The sequence below is a fragment of the Mirounga angustirostris genome, unplaced genomic scaffold, assembly GCF_029215605.1.
Source record: "Mirounga angustirostris isolate CCGP_5_RB_7025 unplaced genomic scaffold, mMirAng1.0.hap1 SCAF_3, whole genome shotgun sequence".
NCBI classification, from domain to species: Eukaryota; Metazoa; Chordata; class Mammalia; order Carnivora; family Phocidae; genus Mirounga; species Mirounga angustirostris.
This window is the reverse complement of record NW_026991711.1, coordinates 134,047,469-134,071,359: the sequence shown is the minus strand read 5'-3', so window position 1 is coordinate 134,071,359 and position 23,891 is coordinate 134,047,469. Positions and strand designations below refer to the sequence as shown.

At 39.3% G+C, this 23,891-nt stretch overlaps 1 protein-coding gene across 9 annotated transcripts in view; it reads right to left on the bottom strand.

Annotated features, from left to right (window-relative positions):
* Positions 1-16,722, bottom strand: part of UBR3 (ubiquitin protein ligase E3 component n-recognin 3) — a 224,860-nt gene extending 208,138 nt beyond the window's left edge. For 7 of the 9 annotated variants that reach the window (XM_064586662.1, XM_064586667.1, XM_064586664.1 and 4 more), the window contains exon 1: positions 16,124-16,720. In XM_064586662.1, coding sequence (XP_064442732.1) covers positions 16,124-16,671 — 548 coding nt within the window. In that variant the 5' untranslated portion in view covers positions 16,672-16,720. Of the gene's footprint in view, positions 1-16,123 lie in introns of all 9 variants that reach the window. The other 2 variants (XM_064586669.1, XM_064586668.1) reach the window with 2 other exon arrangements.
* Between the last annotated feature and the right edge of the window lie 7,169 nt (positions 16,723-23,891).

Below are 23,891 nucleotides of genomic sequence, written 5' to 3'. Positions count from 1 at the left end.
TAAGAGGCATATGTTTAAAAATCCTTAAAATTTGAAAATTAAGTAACACACCTGTAAACAATGCATGAACAAAGAATACATAAAACTATACTGTGACAATGTTTTTGTACCTATCATATTTGCAAAGACCAAAAGTTATGATATACTATCTTGGCAAGGTACTAAAGCAATGGATATTCTCATTGTACTGAAAGAACATGTAAATTAACATACCAAATACGAGGACAATTTGTAAAAATGTATCAAAAGTATAAATGCACACCCATATAATCCAGTAATTCAAGGGATTAGAGTCAGGACTGCCTAATTTCTAATCTAGAACTCTTTTTCATGATACCTATAAGAATATTTTCTCAAGGCACAAAGAAAGAATTTTCTTATGGTGTCCAAGTGAAAGAGATAAGCTGTAAGATATAGCCTAGGAATAATAAAATACTGTAACTCCCATAGTTTTCAATAGCTTGAACAATCAAGGAGAAAGTCAAAATCAGAGCTAATTCAAAAAAATCCTACCAAGCAGGAAGCAAAGACTGGCACTTGGCCAGGGAGCACAGTCTAGGGACCCACCCAATCACGGTTGATTAAGGACCTAACCTGTGGCCCCACCCAATCACAGAGTTCAACTAGCTACATCACTCAGCCAGGGCGTACAGCCTCTACCCAACCAGAGGAGATTATGGAGCCCAGGCAATGGCCCCACCTGATCACAGAACCCAGTCAGCAGCCCCACTAAATGTAGCAGCCCCACTAAATGTAGCAGCCCCCCTAAATGTAGACTCATTTGACAGTAGAACCCAGCCAGTGGACCCCTCTCAACTTCAGAGCACAGGCAGTGGCCCCACCCAACCAAACACCCAGAAAGGAAATGCTGCCTGCCAGTGGACAGTACCAGATGACCCATCCAGAATCCCAGGCTGGGCTGACTGAAGAAAATCTTTCCCTTCCAAAGTGAACCTGTAAATACTGGAAGAGGAGACCACTTCTTCAAATGCACAGATACCAATGCAAGAACAGAAAGATCAAGAAGAATCAGGTATACGTGACACTACCCAAGGAAATCAATAAAGTTCCAATAACTGACCATGAAGAAACAGAGCTGAACTAAATGACAAAGAATTCAGAATAATCCTCTTAAATAAGTTCTATGAACTACAAGAAAACCCAGATAGACAAGCAAAAATAGGAGGAAAATACGTGAATAAAGTAAGTTCAAGAAGAAATAAAAATCATTTTAAAAACAAATTCTTGTCCTGAAGAAAATAACTTAACTGAAAAATTCAATAGAACTCTTCAACAGCAGACTTCACCAAGAAGAAAGAATCCATGAACACAAAGACAGGTCATTTGAAATCATCCAGTCAGAGAAGCAAAAGAAGAAAAGAATGATAAAGAGTGAAGAAAGGTACAGGACTCCTAAGACACCACACAAACAACATACACATTATGGGAATCACAAAAGGAGAAAATAGAGAAGAAGACCAAAAGTCTATTTAAAGAAATAATGGCTGAAAACATCCCAAATTTGGGGAAACAAATGGACATTAAGACTCAGGAAGCCCTAGAGTCCCTAAACAGGTTGAGCCCAAAAAGGGCTACACTGAGACACATTTTAATTAAGTTATCAAAAGTCAAAGACAAAGAAAAATTTGAAAGCAGCAAGAGAAAACAACTCACCATACAAGCGAACCCCCATTAAGTCTATAAAAAAATTTCTTGGCAGAAATCTTGCAAGCCAGGAGAGAGTGGGATGATATAGTCAAAATATTGAAAGAAAAAACTGCCAACTGAGAATACTATACCCAGCAAAACTGCCCTTCAGAAATGAAGGAGGGGGCACCTGGGCGACTCAGTCAGTTAAGCATCTGCATCCGGCTCAGGTCATGAGGCCAGGGTCCTGGGATCAAGTTCCCAGTTCATCAGGGAGTCTGCTTCTCCCTCTGCCCCTACCCCCTGCTCATGCACTCCCTCCCTCTCTCTCTCTTGCTCTCAAATAATCTTTTAAAAAAGAAAGAAATGAAAGAGAAATAAAGACTTTCCCAAATAAAAAAAAGCTGAGAAAATTCACCACCCCTACATAAGACTTAAAAGAAATGCTAAAGAGAATTCTTAAAGCTGAAATGAAAGGATGCTAATTAATAATGTGAAAATATAGGAATGTATAAAACTCACCAGCAAAGATAAATATACAAAGTAAGATTCTCTAATAAAGGAAATACAGGAATGTATAAAGAAAATATAGGAATGTATAAAACTCACCAGCAATATACAAAGTAAGATTCTCTAATACTGCAAAGGTAGTATGCAAATCACTTTCAACTCTTGTATAAAAGTTAAAAAATGAACATACCAAAAATAACTATAACTACAATAATTAAAAAGATATAAAATGTAGTATCAATAATCTAAATGTGAGAGGGAGAAATGTAGAACTACAGAGTTTTAGGTTGTTACCAACTTCAAAACGGTTGTTCTAAGATATTTTATGTCAGTCTCGTGGTAACAACAACAGAAGAACCTGTGGTAGGTATATAAAAAAGTTAAGAGAAACAAATCAAAGCATGTCATCACAAAAACTCATCAAATCACAAAGGAAGAGAGAAAAATGGAACTATAAGAGTCAAAAAGCAATTAACAAAATAGCAACAAAGTCCTTACCTATCAACAAATACTAAATGTAAATGGATTAAATTCTCCAATCAGAAGTCCTAGAGAAGCTGGATGGATTTTAAAAATCCAACGACATGCTGCCTACAAGGAACTCAGGTTAGCTTAATGGGGCACACATAAGCTGAAAGGGATGGAGAAGATACCCCAAGTAAATGGTAGTTAAGAGAGAGCAAAAGTGGCTGCCATTACATCAGATAAAATAGACTTTAAGTCCAAAATGGTCACAAGAGAAAAAAAAAAAAAAAGTTATTACATAATGATAAAGGATCAACTCATCAAGAAGATATAACAAGTGTAAATATTTATGTATCTAAACATCAGAGCACCTAAATATGTAAAAGAAGCAGTAACACAACTGAAAAAAAAAAAATAAACAGCAATACAATAATAAGGGACTGTGATACTCTACTCTTAACAATGGATAGATCAACCAGTAACAGACACATACAGAACGTTCCATCCAACAGCAGCAGAATACACATTCATCTCAAGACAGAACATTCTCCCAGAAAGATATGTTAAGCCACAAAACAAATCTTAACAAATTCAAGCAGACTGAAATTACACCTTTTCTGAACACAATGAAAACTATAAAACAAGAAATCAAAATCAGGAGAGAAACTGGGATTCTCACAAATATGGGAAAATAGACAATACACTCCTGAACAAACAATAGGTCAAAGAAGAAAGGAAAATCAAAAAAAAATCTTGAAACAAATTAAAATGGAAATACAACAAACCAAAACCTACAAGATGATAAAAAAGCAGTTCCAATTGGAAAATTTATAGCTATAAATGCCTACATTAAGGAAAAAGAAAGATTACAAAAGGAAGGAAGGAAGGGAGGGAGGGAGGGAGGGAGGGAGGGAGGGAGGGAGGGAGGGAGGAAGGAAGGAAGGAAGGAAGGAAGGAAGGAAGGAAGGAACTGAGTCCAAAGCTAGCAGAAGAAAGAAAATAGAATAGAGCAGAAAGAAATGAAGAATGAAAAATCAATAGAAAAGAACAAACAAAACTTAGACTTGGTTTTTTGAAAAGATAAACAAAACTGACCAATCTTTAGCTAGACTAATCACGAAAAAAAAGAAAAATGACTCAAATTAATAAAATTATAAATGAAAGAGGAGAAATTACAACTGGTACTGGTACCACAGAAATACAAAGGATCATAAGAGGCTACTATGAACAATTATACACGAACAAATTGGACAACCTAGAAGAAATGGATAAACTCCTAGAAACAAACCATCACCGACGACTAAGTCAATGAAAAAAACGAAAATCTGAACAGGCCAATAACAACAAAGGAGACTGAATCAGTAATCAAATATCTCCCAGCCAAAAAAGCCCAGGACCAGATGGCTTCACTGGTAAATTCTACCAAACATTTAAAGAAGAATTAATGCCAATCCTTCTCAAACTCTTCCAAAACATTGAAGAGGAATGAATACTCTCAAATTCATTTTGCAAGGCTAACATTACTCTGATACCAAAACCAGATAAGGACACTAAAAGAAAGGAAAATTACAGGCCAATATCCCTGATGCATATTGATGCAAAAATTCTCAAAATGCTAACAAACTGAACTCAACAACACCTGAAAAGATCAAATCCTACACCATAATCAAGAGGGATTTATCCCTGGGATATAAAGATGGTTCAACATATGCAAATCAGTGTTAACACCACATTCACAGAATGAAGGCTAAAGATCATATGATAATCTCAACAGATGCAGAAAAAGCAAAGCACAAAAGTCAACATCTGTTTCATGATAAAAACTCAACAAACTGAGTACAGAGGAAATATATTTCAACATAATAAAAGTTATATATGACAAGTCCACAGCCAACATCATATTAAATGGTGAAAAACTGAAAACTTTTCTTTAAAATCAGGAACAAGGGGCGCCTGGGTGGCTCAGATGGTTAAGCGTCTGCCTTCGGCTCAGGTCATGATCCCAGGGTCCCGGGATCGAGTCCCGCATCGGGCTCCCTGCTCTGCGGGGAGCCTGCTTCTCCCTCTGCCTCTCTCTCTCTCTCTCTGTCTGTCATGAATAAATAAATAAAATCTTTAAAAAAAAAAAAATCAGGAACAAGATATAGGTGCCTATTATCATCACTTCTACTCAACATAGCACTGGAAGTCCTAATTGCAACAACTAGGCAAGAAAAAGAAATAAAAGGCATCCAAATCAGAAAGAAAGAAGTGAAATTATCTCTGTTTACAGATGACATATTATATACAGAAAACCCTAAAAAATTATTAGAATATTACTGGTCACAGGACACAAATCAACATAAAAAAGTCAACTTCATTTTTATATACTAACAATGAACTATATGAAAGAAAAATAAGGAAAGAAGTGCCATTTACAATAGTATCCAAAACAATAAAATATGTAAGAATAAATTTAACCAAGGAGGTGAAAGATCTGTACACTGAAAACTATAAAACAGTGATGAAAGAAACTGAAGAAGAAACAAATAAATGGAAGGAAAGATATCCCATGTTCATGGACAGGAAGAATTAATATTGTTAAAATGTCTATACTAGAAAAACCAACTTATAGAATCAATGCAATCCCTACCAAAATTCCAATAGCATTTTTTAAGGAAATAGAAAAAAAGCCCAAAGTTCATATGAAATCACAAAAGATCCTAAATAGCCTAAGCAACCTAGAGAAAGAAGAACAAAGCTGGAGACATCACACTTTCTAATTTCAAACTGTATTTCAAAGCTATAGTAATCAAAATGGTATGGCACTGGCATAAAAACAGACATACAGTGGCACCTTGGCGGCTCAGTCGTTAAGCTTCTGCTTTCAGCTCAGGTCATGATCCCAGGGTCCTGGGATCAAGCCCCATGTTGGGCTCCCTGCTCAGCAGGAAGCCTGCTTCTCCCTCTCACACTCCTCTTGCTTGTGTTCCCTCTCTCACTCTCTCTGTCAAATAAATAAATAAAATCTTAAAAAAAATAAAAATAAAAATAAAAAATGGGCAAAGGAATAGTATAAACATTTTTCCAAAAACAACATACAAATGGCCAACGTGTACATGAAAAGGTGCTCAACATCAATAATCATAGGAAATGTAAATCAAAACCACAATGAGGTAGGTCACCTAATTTCTGTTAGTACAGCTTTTATCCAAAAAACAAGAGATAACAAGTGTTGACAAAGATGTAAAGAAAAGGGCGCCTGGGTGGCTCAGTTGGTTAAGCGACTGCCTTCGGCTCAGGTCATGATCCTGGAGTCCCAGGATCGAGTCCTGCATCGGGCTCCCTGCTCGGCGGGGAGTCTGCTTCTCCCTCTGACCCTCCCCTGTCTCATGCTCTCTATCTCATTCTCTCTCTCAAATAAATAAATAAAATCTTTAGAAAAAAAAAAAAGATGTAAAGAAAAGAGGACTCCTGTTTACTGCTGGTGGGAATATAAATTGGTACATGCAAAAATGTTCACTGCAGCCCTGTGGAAACAATGAAAAAATGTAAAGCATCTAATTGTCCCTTAGCAAAGAAATAGATCGCCAAGCCATGGTTTAATCATACCACAGAATACTTAGTAGCAGTTAGAAATGAATGAACTAGTCCATATTAGTAACTTGGTAAGTGAAAAAGGCAAGCTTCAAAAAGATTCATATAACTTATGTGCAATTTTAACACTAAAACAATCATATATTGTTTGAATGTAGCAAAAGTACAAAACATGCATAGATTTTCACACAGGAATTTCAGGGTAATGGTAACCCCTGGGGAGGGAAACAGAAAGGAAGGGAGAAGATGACCCTTAGTTCTTTGGTCAAAAAAAGCTCTATAGCAAATAGGGCAAAAGGTTAACATCTATTAATCTCAGTGGTGAGTACAAAGCTATTTTTGTATTACTTTTGTACCTTTCTATATATTGAAAATGTTTCATAGTTGAAAATAGTTTTAATGGGTTTTATATAACATAAAAATGATTAGAAAAAATAATTACAATCTAATAAGACTTCCAAATTGCTGTGCTGTAGTTAAACCTTATTACAATGAAGATGACTAGAGATTACCCTTCCAGCTCAAGTGGACTCTTCTACACTAAGAATTTGTCTATACTATTTCTGGTAAACTAGCAATGAGAAAAAAAGTAAAATGAACACAGAAAGGTGAACAAAAAATTTCTTCAACTCTTTCCTCCAAGCTCTTGAATCATGAGAAATGCTGTGTTCCCTTGCTTGAATTCGTGACCTGAGTCAGATGGATATTGCAGTAGAGAAAATTTCAGATTCATAGGGAAGAAAATTTCACAAGTAATCCATGTAAATACATGGATATATACATAAATAATTTAAGAGATTAGTTCTAACACCCTCCCTACAAAATCAGTAAACACAAAATATGATACAATTAACCAATTTACTAAAACTCTAAATATGTGTGAGAGGATATAAATAAAAGAGGTAGATATGGCACAGGTCTTTATCATCAAATCTTTATTGAAAGTTTTTATTTGTAGAGATATAACCTAGAGATGACAAAAAATGTTATAATTCAGAATCAAATCCTGCAATATGGTTTCACGGTGTACTTATGTTACAGGAGTGTTGCCCCTACAGATGAGCATGACAGTGAAAGTAAAACTTGCCACCAGACTTTGCAGAAGATACAACATGAACACAGCATGAAACTTCAAGGACAGGAATATATATACTGGTTAAAGAAATAATGGAGGATCCACTGCAATGGAGATTATAAGGTTGGCAGTGCAGGGAGAGGCCACATGTGAGTTTAGGTGATCCTTGAAACTTTAAGAGTAGTCTAGAAAGAACTCTCACTAGAATATGAAGGATACTACAATTAGAATATCATCATTTTGCAAACCCTAATAAAACTATGGATCTGGACAATAATAATCAATAGCTACTAAATCTTTAACAAGATAGGAACTTTATAATAAATGAATCATACTGACAAATCTGAGCCCACTGATTAATCCTAGCATTAACTAAAGGAAAGACAAGGAAACATTCTGTAGCTCTTGATATGATCCAACAGGAAGTATAAAACCACTATGAAGTTTGCTTGCTCAACAAAACAAAACAAAAAAATAGAATCTAAAATTTGATCAAGACTCTATATCCCAACCACTGGTTTACAGGAAATAATGGGCAGAGGAACAAGTTAAACATCACATCTCAGAGATGCAATCAGTAATACCCAGAATGCGGGTTCCTTCAACTAGTAAATTACAGAGACAAAAAAAAAAAGGAGGAGGGTGCTGAAGGGGATATAACATAAAAGAGTCCTAAGAGATATAACAACCAAACACAGTATGAGGGCCTTGTTTGAATCCTAATTCTAAGTCAACCCTAAGAAATCATTCATGAGGGCGCCTGGGTGGCTCAGTCGGTTAAGCGACTGCCTTCGGCTCAGGTCATGATCCTGGAGTCCCGGGATCGAGTCCCGCGTCGGGCTCCCTGCTCGGCGGGGAGTCTGCTTCTCCCTCTGACCCTCCCCCCTCTCATGTACTCTCTCTCAAATAAATAAATAAATCTTTTAAAAAAAAAAAAAGAAATCATTCATGAAAGAACTGGGAAAATCTGAACATTCACTGGATATTTGAAGACTTTAAGAATAATTGTGAATATTTTAGGTGTGGTAAATGGTACTGTGGTTGTTCTTTTAATTGTGATAAAATATACATAATGTAAAACTTACGGTTTTAACCTTTTTTTAAGTGTACAGTTCAGTACTATTAAGAACATTCACACCGTTGGGCAGCCATCACCACAATCCATCTCAAGAACTTTTTCATCTTCCCAAATTGAAACTCTGTACCCATTACACAATAACTTCCCCCCCTCCTCTCCCTCCAGCCCCTGGCAACTATCATTCTACCTTCTGTCTCTAAAATTAAACTACTGCAGGTACATCACAGGGACACCTGGGTGGCTCAGTTGGTTAAGCGTCTGCCTTCAGCTCAGGTCATGATCCCAGGGTCCTGGGATTGAGTCCCGCATCGGGCTCCCCGCTCTGCGGGGAGCCTGCTTCTCCCTCTGCCTCTGCCTCTCTCTCTCTCTCTCTATCTCTCATGAATAAATAAACAAATAAATCTTTAAAAAAATAAAAAATTAAATTAAATTAAATTAAATTAAACTACTGCAGGTACATCATAAAAACAGAATCATACAATATTTGTCCTTTGTATCTAGCTTATTTCACTTTGCATAATGTCTTCAAGGATCATCCCTACTGCAGCATGTGTCTGAACTCCATTCCTTTTAAAGGCTGAGTAACATTCCATCTTATGTATATACCACATTTTGCTTACCCATTCATCTGTCAATGGACATTCGGGTTATGTTTTATTTTTAAGAGTTCACATCTCTTTACTGGGGTACATACTCAAATATTTATAAATTAAGTTATAAAACAGCTGAGATTTGCTTCAAAATACTCCAGTTTGGAAAGAAAGGGCAATGAAACAATATATCACTTCTCACTTAACAGATTAACAAAGATTAAAAAACTGATAATACCATATATATTGGCCAAGATGTGGGGAAACATGCTCTTTCATTCATTGTTGGTAGAGTATAAATTCATGTCTTTGGAGGGCTCTATCAAAGTTTAAAATGTACATTTACTTTAACCAAGATAATAACTTCTAGAAATTTATCCTGACCCGTGTGCTCACACATATACACAAAGAAGAGTATACATGCATACTGACTGCAACAATGTTTATAATAGTCCAAGACTGGAAACAATTTAAATGTCTATCAGTAGGGAAATGACAGCATAAATTACAGGAAAAAAATATAAAAGTGCAATGAAATACAATTTAACTGTAAAAAAAATGAAATGGTTCTATGTACACTAATAAGAGACAGGGTCCAATAATTATGTTAAGGGGGAAAAAGCCAGGTACAGAAGAGTACACACTATTTAACCAGACATTCACTGCTTCCATTTCTGGCACTGCCACAGACCAAACAAATCTAAAAATTTCCCACAACAAAAGAGCTACAATTGCAGAGTAAATGATAATTAACATCTTTTAAATGTATACCTAAGCTTAAAATAAAGGAAATGTATCACTGAGGAATGGGCTAGAGAAAAGAGGAACCCTTACTTTTTACTTTATCCACTTTTTTTTTTTTAAAGATTTTATTTATTTATTTGACACAGAGAGAGAGAGAGGAATCACAAGTAGGCAGAGTGGTAGGGAGCGGCAGAGGGAGAAGCAGGCTCCCCGCCGCAAGGAGCCCGACGCGGAACTCGATCCCAGGACCCTGGGATCATGACCTGAGCCAAAGGCAGATGCCCAACGACTGAGCCACCCAGGCGCCCCTCACTTATTTTTTTTTTTAAGATTTTATTTATTTATCTGAGAGAGAGAAAGCATGAGCTATGCAGAGGGATCATGATCCAAACCAAAGGCAGACGCTAAACTGACTAAGCCATGCAGGTGCCCCTCCACATATTTTTATGTTGTAACCAATATGTATTACTTTTGAAATTAAAAAAGAAATTATCGGGGCACCTGGGTGGCTCAGTCCTTAAGAATCTGCCTTCAGCTCAGGTCGTGATCCTAGGGTCCTGGGATAGAGCCCCACATCGGGCTCCCTGCTCTGCGGGAAGCCTGCTTCTCCCTCTCCCACTCCCCCTGCTTGTGTTCCCTCTCCCACTGTGTCTCTCTCTGTCGGACAAATAAATAAAATCTTAAAAAAAAAAAAAAGAAGAAGAAATTATCCCTAAAGCACTCTCAAAAAAGATGCTATGGGTTTAATAATCAATAAATAATCAATTTAATAATCAATCAATGAATAACTAAACCAATGTAATCAAAGTTAAATATATTCTGTCCAGGGGCGCCTGGGTGGCTCAGTCGTTAAGCGTCTGCCTTCGGCTCAGGTCATGATCCCAGGATTCTGGGATCAAGTCCCACATCGGGCTCCCTGCTCAGCGGGAAGCCTGCTTCTCCCTCTCCCACTCCCCCTGCTTATGTTCCCTCTCTCGCTGTGTCTCTGTCAAATAAATAAATAAAATCTTAAAAAAAAAAAAATATATATATATATATATATATATATTCTGTCCATGCCAGGGTAGTCCAGCTTTGCCCACCAGGAACACTGCTATAATTTGTTGATGATTTCCAGTTCTGAAAAGGTTCCAGAGGCAACCCAAGTATACAGCCACTATTTTATCCAATTTAATTCATCCAATTTACTAAGCACCTACTAAGTGCAAGAGACTAGGCTGGCCTCTGATTAATAGCTAGATAAGGTTCCTATTTTTTAAAGAGCTTAGAATCTATGAGGAAGAACAAGCAAGGAGGCAAAAAAAAAACCTCTATAAATACAGGATAGAACATGAAAATGGTCATCCTCCACACCAAAATTTGAGAACTAAATGTTTAAAATTCCAACTTCTGGTTAGCACCATCAGAACCCCAAACCAATCAGACATTATTTTAGATTTTTCATTACTTTTTAATTTATCCATCCATCAACCATTTTTGACAATGATTACATTTATTCATTAGTGGCAAAATTATGCTGTTACTAATTATTAATAATATCTAGTTTCCATAGCCTTTGTGATTTCATCCCACAAATGAATTTTTTTTTTTAAGATTTTATTTATTTATTTGAGAGAGAGAGAGCACAAGATGGGGTAGGGCCAGAGGGAGAAGCAGACTTCCTGCTGAGCAGGGAGCCCGATGTAGGACTCGATCCTGGGACTCCAGGATCATGACCAGACCCCAAGGCAGACATTTAACCAACTGAGCCACTCAGGCACCCCCACAAATAAATTTTCAGTTGTTTTCTTCCTTTGGTTTGTATACCTGTTATATTTCCACACCATATCAATACCACTACAAAAATAACTGAATCCTCTCCCTATATTTTTATAACTATAAATTTGAAAATAGTAATTTACTAATTACTAATAGTAATTAGTAAAATAGTAAAAATTAACAGTGGTGGATCCAACATTCTTCTCCGTTTCCAATCACACGTTACCTACAACAGACACTTGGGAAAAGGATTAAGGCATAGCAGATTTTCTAAGAAAGCAGATACAGAGAAAACAGAATCCTTCCTTAAAAATTTACTGAAAAATTGTATTTAAAAATTTCTATTGCAGTTACAATAACAACCCCAAAAACAACATGTCTTCGATTTTTAGCAACCTAAAAGGATTTTAAGAAATATCAAAAACTGACAAAAGTTAAATATATTCTGTCCATGCCAGGGTAGTCCAGCTTTGCCCACCAGGAACACTGCTATAATTTGTTGATGATTTCCAGTTCTGAAAAGGTTCCAGAGGCAGCCTTTTAACCTGCACTATTGGCTAACATCACCGATGTCTCTCCAGGCAGTAGATTAGGTGCGTAGCCCAGAATTATTCTATCCAACCCAAAGAGTTGTAAAAATGTCAGGATTTTCACACGGCCACAATACATTTATTGTTTACTCTTGCCCTTTATGAAATTGGACATGGTAACTGCTGGCACATACAGGCAATAGCCCTGCATTTCAGATAGGCAATAATAATTATTTATCAGTATGTATCAACTCACAGAGGGCTGCCAGACTAGGGGAAAAAATAAAAATCTACCAGATGTCAGTAAAGGCAAATGCTGTAAGATGAGGATATGCCCTGCAGAAGTACCTTCAGAGAAAACTTGAGATATTTCCACTCCTACACAGAAGCATCACAATTGAGATCAGACTTACAACTCATTCAGACCAACCTGATTATTATGACTGTGTTCCAAAATTCAGGAAAAAATCAATATTATTTCCGGGCGCCTGGGTGGCTCAGTTGGTTAAGCGACTGCCTTCGGCTCAGGTCATGATCCTGGAGTCCCTGGATCGAGTCCCGCATCGGGCTCCCTGCTCAGCGGGGAGCCTGCTTCTCCCTCTGACCCTCCCCCCTCTCATGTACTCGCTCTCTCTCATTCTCTCTCTCTCAAATAAATAAATAAATCTTTAAAAAAAAAATTAATATTATTTCCTACTTTCCCCTTCTTTAGGGGTCCCAAATGCTAACCTCATCTAAGAAGTAAAAATGTCTAAATACCAATAAAGGATTGTTTCAATTCCCATTTTTAAACCCCTCTTAAAAAAATTTTTTTTTTAAGTTTTTAAAAAGAAAAAGAAAAGGGGTGCCTGGGTGGCTCAGTCGTTAAGTGTCTGCCTTCAGCTTACATCATGATCCCAGGGTCCTGGGATCGAGTTCCTCATTGGGTTCCTTGCTCAGCGGGAAGCCTGCTTCTCCCTCTCCCACTCCCCCTGCTTGTGTTCCCTCTCTCGCTGTCTCTCTCTATCAAATAAATAAATAAATAAAATCTTTTAAAAAAAAAGAAAAAGAAACAAAGGCCCAAATAAGAACAGCATATTAGGGACACCTGGGTGGCTCAGTCATTAAGCATCTGTCTTCAGCTCAGGTCATGATCTCAGGGTCCTGGGATTGAGACCCGCATCGGGCTCCCTGCTCAGTGGGGAGTCTGCTTCTCCCTCTGCCTGCCACTCCCCCTGCTTTGCGCTCTCTCTCTCTCTGACAAATAAATAAAAATCTTAAAAAATAATAATAAAAAAGAACAGCATAAAAAAACACAGTATTGAACAGAAGTACCCAATAGGAATGCTATTTGTAGAGGCAGTAGAGAGAAATGTTGAGCTGTCGCTCTCTGGAGCCAGCAGGCTGGCAGTAGCTTACTACCTGTATAACCCTGAGCAAATTTTTTAAAACTGTGCCGCACTTTCCTCTTCTGTATCATGGGAATAATGACAGTAACAATCTCAGGTTTGTTGAAGATTAAATGAGCTACCTAATGTAAAGCAGTTAATATTTGACTACTGTTTACCACACAGTTGGATAAAAATCCAAAGTGTTAATAACACTTTTTTAATGAGGCTGTTGGAACACAAGAAGTCTGATACTTTGCTTAATACTCAGCCTTATGAAGGGCAATTTGTAAATCCCACCGTTGAGAATTTATCTCACTGATATTTTTGCACAGGTGTAAAAAGACAGGTATAGGGGCATCTGGGTGGCTCAGTTGTTAAGCATCTGCCTTCAGCTCAGGTCCTGGGATGTAGCCCCACGTTGGGAATCCCTGCTCAGCAGGGAGTCTGCTTCTCCCTCTCCCTCTGTCCCTGCCCCTCCTCGTGCTCTCTCTTGCTCACCCTCTCTCAAATAAATAAATAAAATCTAAAAAAAAAAAAACAAACAGGTATACAAGGTTTTTTATTTCATACTGGAAACCCAAATGTCAAATATCAAAAATGACAATAAATAAAGAGTGGCGGGGCACCTGGGTGGCTCAGTCGGTTAAACGTCTGACTCTTGATTTCAGCTTAGGTCATGATCTCAGGGTCATGAGCTAGAGCCCCACAATGGGCTCTGTGCTGGGTATGGAGCCTGCTTAACATGCTCGCTCTCTCTCTCTCTCTCTCTGTGTCTGCCCCTTCCCCGGCTCATGCGCACTCTTTCTTAAAAAGCCAAAACAAAACCAAAAAAAATTAAAAAAGAGTGGCAAATTCATGACATGAACACTATACAGCAGTGTTTTTTGGGTTTTTCTTAGAGTAGGGTGAGTACACTGATTTACTGACGGAAAGACCTCTTGGTAAGTGCTTGGTAAGTGAAAAATGCAAGATGTTATGTTACCTTTTGCATGAAAAGAAACTGAATAATCAAAAAACATATTCATCCTTGTTTGTTTTTGCACTAAGAGAAAATAGTAATGGTGAGAAGGAACTCGGCAGATAAAAGGCAGGATGGGAGGGAAACTTCAAACTGTGCATCTTTTTATTTTTTCTCTTGCGCTTTTTTAGCTACATGAACATTTTACCTACTCAAATATTAATTTTTTAAAGTATTTTTTAAGTGTAAGGAATACACTTTGCTTCTCAAACATTGGCTGCAATTACTACTACCGTTGTTTTTGTTAGTAGTAGTAGTGATAGTAGTTACAAGCTCAAAATACCTCCTTTCTGAAGGCTTTTTCATACTCCCTCTGCACAGAAGCCTCCTCTAACTCCCACTATTTAAAGAATTTATCATTTTCTACTCTAGTGTAAGCCGCTTAGGTTGGTCAATGTCTTGTTCATTTTTAATATCCTAGGTGCCTTGCTTGCACCTGGTAGATACATTCTGTAGTAACAGTAACCTACAAGTACTCCAAAGAAGAAAATAGTGACCCTTTCTAAAAGAAGTATGCTCTATCATTAATTATAAGACCGGAAAATTTCAGAACTTGAATAACTGGATTTGCTAACATTCTTTCAACTACTGCCCAGCCAAAATGTCCTCTCTTTCACCAAGTTCCCCCCCCCCCCAGGGCTTCTCCAGACATTGATAACATGTCCCAAGCCAAGACACTACATGTACCAACTCCTTAACTCACTGCAATCTCTGAAATGCCTTTTATCCTAAGTCCCAACACCCTGGTACACTGCTCCTATCGAAAAAGCATTTGTTGGGCGCCTGTGTGGCTCAGTCGTTAAGCGTCTGCCTTCGGCTCAGGTCATGTTCGGCGGGAAGCCTGCTTCTCCCTCTCCCATTCCCCCTGCTTGTGTTCTTGCTCTTGCTATCTCTCTCTCTGTCAAATAAGTAAGTAAAATCTTAAAAAAAAAAAAAAAAGAAAGAAAAGAAGAAGCATTTGTTGACTGTCTCCTTTTAGATAGAGGTTCACATATTAGCGAATAAAGTGCCCTTTTAACTGAAGACCTAATACTTGATTCCTAATTCGCTCAGTGTTTTGTTTGTTCTTCTGGTATGTAGGGTGTTCTATAACCGACTGTTCAGTAGCCCAATTCTAGATGTCATTCTGGCACACCAAATACTCCACTGACAGCTCAACAGTCACTTTTCATGCAGGCCCCTCCCCTTCCCTCCTCCCTCAATCCTCATAAGCCCTAGAGCTCCTTCCCCGATACTGACAGACACACTGACAGTTCAGAAGTCCTTCTACCCAACCTGTCCTCCCCTGCAGCTGCAAGACCACCTCCCCGACTCTTATCAGCCTGCGACCCAATTCGCCCCAATACCATCCCCCTCCCAGCCAATCCAAACCACATCATCAGTTTCTTCCCAAGAACCAGGCAGCTTTAAAGCTTTTCCCAATAAGTACACAACTGACAACTCGCCACCAGATTCTCCAAGTAATCCTTTCCTCCTCCTTCCCCTCCTACCCCACGCACTGGCTCTCCTGTCGCTACCACTCACTTGCCCTGGCTTCCCCGAAAATTCACAGCCTCGTTCGGTAAACACGCTCTCCGCTTTCCCCATTCCCTTTCCACCGCTGACAGCTCAGTCACCTCCATCCCCATGTGGCTGCACCCTCCCCCACTCCTTTCCCTTGACAGCTCAGGGTCGGCTCCCAGCCTTCCCCCCGCCCCAGGCCTCCCCAGACCTGACTTGGGCCCCCGCGGGGCCCCCCGCCCCGCAGGAGGGCTCCACTCACCCACTCTCCCGCATCACGTTGCTGTCCCCGCAGTCACAGGCACCCCCAGCCTGGCTGCGGAACATATTGAAGTCGTGTCCGGTGTGGTCGCCCTGGTGGAAGCACTCCGCGCACAGCGACATGCAGGGGGAGATGCCGCACGTCCGGCAGCGGTAGGCCACGAAGTTGGCTGTCCAGACCAGGCCGCAGAGCGCCGCGGGGTCGTAGGCCCGCACCGCCGCGCAGAACTCGTCGTAGCCTCCGCCGCCCGCCAGAAGGCACTTACACCACTCCAGGGCCTCCTCCTCGGCCGCCCCCGGACCGCCCCCGCCGCCGGCTACCGCCGCCTCCTCGCCGTCCGCAGCCGCGGTCAGCGGCCGCTCGGCGCTCAGCACCCGCTCCAGCAGCGCCTGTAGCTCCTCAGCACCTGCCCTGTTGTCCGGCCGGCTGAGGGCCGCCTTCAGGTGCGCCGCAGTGGCCGCCTTGTCCAGGGCCAGCCCAGGCGCGGGCAGCTCGGGTTGGGGCGGCTGCGGCCCCCCGACGGCCGCCGCGGCCGCCGCCGCCGCCATGATGAGAGCTCAGAATTTGGAGAGCCCAGAGCCGGCGGCTCCTCCCGGGAGGGTGGGGGAATTGACTGCTGCGATTGCTCGGCCCGCCCAACTCTCGCGATACCCCGGAGCCGCCGCGCACCTCCGTCTGCTTCCCCGCCCCTGCACACGCCCCCTCGAGCTTCAGGGCTGCTCCCCGCCCCTCTCGCGTGGGTCCCCCCTCCTCTTGGCTCTCAAAGCTGAGAGCTACTGAGACAAGGGACCCGCCTTTAAATATATATATATGGACAACTTTATAGGGACCATATGAAAAATCTTTAAATATGGACATTTTTTTCTTTATTTACCTGGACTATAGGAATTATACACAGCATCTTTCAGAGGTATTTTAAGCATTTGCATTTCGTTTTGAGATGTAGATTCCCATTGTTATTAACCCTTAATTACTATTGAATCACTATTACTATTGAAGCAAACTCCTAACTTTCCCCCAAATCAATTCTTACCCTCACATTATTATCAGGTTAATCTAAAGTACATTTTGTAGATGATTAAAGTACACTACATTCTTACTATCATTCTCCTGTTCAAAATCTTCAGTGGAAAAAAAAAGCTCCTTAAATATTCTCTCAAAAACCCACCTATCTTTTTTCATTTTTTTAAGATTTTATTTATTTATTTCAGAGAGAGAGGGAGAGAGAGAAGCAGGCTCCCACAGGGCAGGGATCCCGACTAGGGCTCTGTCCCAGGACCCTGAGATCATGACCTGAGCTAAATGTAGACACTTACCTGATTGAGCCACCCAAGTGCCCCCAAAAGCCACCTATCTTTCTATCCTTATCTCCTGACACTACTCCAAGTTTGCCATATGAAAGAGACCAATGGGACTGTTCACTGTTTTATGAGGCTTTATCATTTCCTGCCTCTGGGTCTTTATTGTTCCTAGTTCCCACACTACGCCATCCCACTCCATCACCCTACAACCTAATCTAGCACAGTCTATCTATGTAATTTCTTTTCTTCAAAAGGATGGCTCTTAACTTACTTGATGACACAACTTTGTTTTAAACTTTACACCAGACATGGGCTCGAACTCTGCACCCCAACATCAAGAGTCGCGTGCTCTACCAACTGAGCCAGCCAGGCACCCCTTAATGATATAACTTATTGCCTTTACTGTAAAATCTCATCTTCACCTCACTACTAATTGGTAAATTTCCTAAGGGCAAAGAATGAGTCTTCTTCATCATTGGACATAAATGTTCAAATATTTGTCTGATTATTGTTAAATAGAACATACTTAATATAGATAATGTTTGTTGCATATTTTTTATGGGCCCTGCTCTTTATATATGTTATTTCATTTAATCCTCTCAATAATTTTATGAAGTAAGTACTGTTAATAGAGGAAACTAAAACTTAAGGAGGTGATTTATGTGCCCCAAAACACACAGCTGGCAATTAAGTGAAATGTGACTAGAACCCGGATCCATCTGATTCCAAAGCCCTGCTCTTAACTACCACACCAGTATTTTCCAAACCTGCCTGATCTCTAAGAATCACCTGAAGCTCCACTCACAAAAACAGATTCCCAGGAACCATCTCAGACCTAAGGAATCAAAATCTCCAGAAGTTATACTATCCTATCTAACAAAATCTGAATCTTGAGGGAGATTATCATTAATGATCCTTCCAGAACTAAAAATCTACAGCTTATTAAAATTTCCACAGCTTACTTCCAGACAGCTGGCTCTGTTATACAATATAACTTAGTAACACAAGGTAGAGGACAACCAAGAATGAAAAAAAACTGTAGAAGAAATAATCCAAGGAAGTAGAATAAGAGTATTTCCAATCCATAACCCTGTGTTATAAATGAATTGAACACAAAACGTATTATTTCACATATCCTGACCCTCTACATTAATAAAGCATCTTATAATAATCATTAAGTAGTGATAATTAATTTAAAAGTTGCTCAATAATTCTCTTTATGAATCACCAAATTATAAACCAAGTAAATTCCAGGAACATTTCAAACTAAGGTAGAACTAGTGTGTGTTCACTAGTCAATGCCTAAGGTAGAACTAGTGTGTGTTCACTAGTCAGTTGGGGAATTTCTGCAAACGTCCACAAAATCCCACCAGTGCCTCTTTTTTGCTGTACAAAAACAACAAAATTTAAATACTAAACTTGAATCAAATCACTAAGTTGGACACCTGAAACTAATGTAACATTGTGTATCAACTATAGTCAAACTAAAAAAAAAAAAAAAAAAATGAGGGGTTCCTGGCTGTCTCAGTTGATACAGCATACAACTTGATCTCAGGGTCCTGAGTTCAAGACCCACATTGGGCATGGAGCCTGGAGCCCACTTAAAACAAAATTAAATTAAATTAAAAATTAAACATAAATTTATCATAGAGCTCTGCAGTTCCACTCCCAAGAATCTACCCAAGAGAATCTACACCATATATCCACACAAAGACTTAGAGGTAAATATTCATACCAGTATTATTCATAATAGTCCCCCAAAACTGTAAATGATCCAAAGGTCTATGAATTTGTAAATGGATAAACAAAATGTGGCATGTTCATAAAATTGTATACTATTTAACAATAAAAAGGAATGAAGTATTGATACGTGCTACAACATGAATAAACTAAAAATGTTTTGTCAAAGAAGGAAGTCAGAATCAAAAGATGAATATTATATCACTCCATTTACATGAACTGTCCAGAAAAGACAAATCTTTAGAGACAGAAAGTAGAGACGGAAAATGGTTGTCTGGAGCTGGGGGTAAGAACAGGAAGTAACTGGGGACGCCTGGGTGGCTCAGTCGGTTAAGCGTCTGCCTTCGGCTCAGGTCATGATCCCAGGGTCCTGGGATCGAGTCCTGCATCAGGCTCCCTGCTCTGCGGGGAGCCTGCTTCTCCCTCTGCCTCTGTCTCTCTCTCTGTCTCTCATGAATAAATAAATAAAATCTTTAAAAAAAAAAAAAGAACAGGAAGTAACTGCAAATGGGGATAAGCGATCTTTTTAGGATGATAGAAACGTTCTAAAGTTGGTTGGGATGATGGTTGCACAACTATGTAATTTGCTAAAAATCACTGAATTCAACTCTAAAAACAGGTGGATTTTATGGTATGAAACTATACCTCAATAAAACAGTTTAAAATAATAATAGTAATCAGTAGTATTAGTTATTGTTTGAGATGAATGAAAAAAATCAAGTTTCTGTCTGAGTACAAACTATTTTACTGCTTTAGCTTTTAAAATGAATATGACAAGCTCTCAAATCTTTGCTTCTCCTAGAATGTTTGGGGCTTCTATCATTTGGATTCAGGAAGTCTGACATTTTTCTCTTTCAGTGTGTGAGTGTAAGGTAAAAACTCTTCTTCTAAATTACCTCTCAAATCACTGTGCTGTGTCATGGGGAATTCCTATGAGGATCATATTTCCATGAGGGAAAGCCAGATTGAAATGCAGCTGAAAACTCTGTACTCCTTAAATGCTATACCTCATTAAATGTTACTGTTACTCTACTGAGGACATTGAATAAATAATGCAACATACTGCTGTTACAGAAAGCTACAAAATAATACCTAAAAAACTGCATTTTTATGTATTCCATCTTAATTAATATGAAGAAGAATCCTGTGATACTTCTTTTTTTTTTTTTAAAGATTTTTATTTTATTTATTCATGAGAGACAGAGAGAAACAGAGGGAGAAGCAGGCTCCCAAGGAGCGGGAAGCCCGACGCGGGACTCGATCCCAGGACCCTGGGATCATGACCTGAGCCGAAGGCAGACGCTTAACCATCTGAGCCACCCAGGCGCCCGAATCCTGTGATACTTCTAAATTGCCTTTTCAAATTAAAATAAACCACACAGGTAAGGTAAAAAGCTATAAATGATAAATAACACAATTGCTTCCAAAATTAGAGACCCTTAACAGAGAACTAACAAAGTAATGGAAATACTCCAAAGTTGCTTTTGTATTTATCAGGACTTTCTGGATGAAAGTTATTGACTAGCGTAAGCCAAAAAGAGGACAATATTAGATCATATAAACAGTGGAGGAAAGAGGGAGATCAACCTGTATGCCTCCTCACCTTTACTTTCAGGATGGACTCCATTGTCTCCAACAGCTTCTGTGCATGAGCCTCCCCAACCCCAGCTGTAGGCCTTATCTCCACAGCTTCACAACAAAGAAAACGGATCTCTTCTCTGCCAGATCCACTTACACCCTGAGGAAGAACTCTGACTGACCCAGCTGGTGGCTAATGCCACCCTTGTTACCAGAAGAAAGAGGAAGAGATACCTGCTGGAAATAAACACATACAAGATGCCTACCACAGGGTGCCTGGGTGGCTCAGTCGTTAAGCGTCTGCCTTCAGCTCAGGTCATGATCTCAGGGTCCTGGGATCGAGCCCCACATCAGACTCCCTGCTCGGCGGGAAGCCTGCTTCTCCCTCCCCGGCTCCCCCTGCTTGTGTTCCCTCTCTCGCTGTGTCTCTCTCTGTCAAATAAATAAATAAAATCTTTAAAAAAAACAAATGAATAAACAAATCATGGTATATTCATACAGTAAAACACTACTTAGCAATAAAAAGATACATCAAAGATGAATCTGAAAATCTTTATGGTAAGTGAAAGAAGGCAAACACAAAAAAATTGCATATGCATGATTCTGTTTATATGAAGTTTTTAAATAGGCGAAACTAAGCTATGATGATCAAAATTAGAATAGTGGTTGCCTGTGGGATGGCAGCAATTGACCCATAAGGAGCAGAAGGGAAATTATTAGGATGAATAGTGGAAATCATTAGGATCAGTTACTTGAAGTGGTGTTCATATAGTATATATGTTATTCATTTTCATCAAACTGTACAGTTAAGATTTGTGCATTTTATGTAAACTAAATCCTCATTTAAAATCTGAAACAAACTAAATATCCATCAACATTAGAATAAATAAATTATAGTATATTCATATAATGGACTACTATACAACAATGAAAACAAGCAAACATGATGAATCTTACGTCATGTTGAATGAAAGAAATTTGACGTAGTATGATTACTTATATAAAGTAAAAAAACCAGCAAATTTAATCTCTGGTGTTAAAAGTCAGGATAGTGATTGCTTTTAGAAAGGCAGGGGAGTGATTGGAAGGGAACATGAGATGGATGCTTTTGGGGTGCTGATGGTATTTACTCTTGACCTGGATGGTGTTTCTACAGATTTGTTCATTGTATTCACTTGTTCAGTGAGCTGTTCATCTATAATTTGTTTATATATGTTGTACATCAATAATAAGTTTTTTAATTAGTACTATTAGTGAGGAAGATATATATTTTATAATTAGTAATTTATGAATAAATGAATCTTCACCACTAAGAAATCTTCCAAATTTAGGGGCACCTGGGTGGCTCAGTCATTAAGCATCTGCCCTGGGCTCAGGTCATGATCTCAGGGTCCTGGGATCGAGCCCGACATCCGGCTCCCTGCTCTGCGGGAAGCCTGCTTCTCCCTCTCCCACTCCCCCTGTTGTGTTTCGTCTCTCTCTGTCAAATAAATAAATAAAATCTTTAAAAAAAAAGAAATCTTCCAAATTTAAAGGTTAAATGTGATTATTAATTTATTTAAACTGAAATATTAGAGGGGCACCTGGGTGGCTTAGTCGTTAAGCATCTGCCTTCAGCTCAGGTCATGATCCCAGCGTCCTGGGATCAAGCCCTGCATCGGACTCCTTGCTCTGCGGGGAGCCCTCACTGTCTCTCCATCTCTCTCTCTCTCAAATAAATGAATAAAAGATTTTATTCATTTATTTGAGAGAGAGAGAGAGAGAGAGAGACACAGCAAGAGAGGGAACACCAGCAGGGGGAGTGGGAGAGGGAGAAGCAGGCCTCCTTCAGAGCAGGAGCCCGACGCGGGGCTCGATCCGAGGACCCTGAGATCATGACCTGAGCCGAAGGCAGACGCTTAATGACCGAGCCATCCAGGCGCCCCTAAATAAAATCTTAAAAAAAAAAAAAAGAAATAATAGAATATGCTTCCAGAGTATACTTTCTAATAGAAATATTAGAATAGTTTACACTTAAATTTCATTGAAACTCTTTCACACATGTGAAGGAGAAACTCTAAAGTTCATTTCAAGACAACAACACAATATGATCAAGAGTCAAGTGAGAATTCAAAAAGAGTTCCTGTCTCCAGTGCATCCCTATAGGACATAGCATAAAGACACTCAGAACACGTATTTCTTGCCTGCTGCAGAAAACAGGTAGAGTTCCCCAAAAAGAAGAAAAGGAAAGAATATCAAATTACTGAACTAGTGTAAAAAGAGAAAGGGTATAAGATATGTAGAACAAGGCCAGGGGTAAGAATTCTTAAAAGGATGTTTGGGCAGTGGTTAGGAGGTAGGTGTTCTACTACAAGAGTCCTGAAGGAATCCCCCTGACCTCCCTGCACATATGCCCTGTGCTTGGGCAATTCACACTGACTTGTTCAATCACACTGCCTTTATCAATCACACTGACTTGAGCAATTCATCAAATATTATTTGATAATATAACTTGAGTTTCTTGAAAACTAGGAAGCATGTCTTAATTATTTTCCAGTACATAACACAGTCTCTTATAAATTCCAAACATTCGGGGCGCCTGGGTGGCTCAGTTGGTTGGGCATCTGCCTTCGGCTCAGGTCATGATCCCGGGGTCCTGGGATTGAGCCCCGCATCGGGCTCCCTGCTCTGTGGGAGGCCTGCTTCTCCCTCTCCCATTCCCCCTGCTTGTGTTCCCTCTCTCGCTGTCTCTCTCTGTCAAATAAATAAATAAAATTAAAAATAATAAATTCCAAACATTCAATATTTGAATATCCATTAGTCAATTCTCAAAGTATGTCTGCAGAAACTTAGACGGGAGGAGCCCAAGAATCTTTCAGGATGTCCACAAAAGCAATATTATTTTCATAATAATACTAAGACATTACTTGCTTTTTTTACTCTTATTATTTTAGGGGCGTTCAGTGGAGTTTTCCAGATGCTACATGATATATGATGACACCATTTTTCTGACAATTAATGAAATACGTCCTTGTATTCTTGTGTTTTTTAGAATTTTCTGAGGTAGTAGGATTAGGGTTTAAATATGTGCATTTTCAGAAATTAACCAAGTTTGTTCTCAGTACTTCTACCATATTTACTGGCTCTGCTCGGTTATATCTGCTATAGTC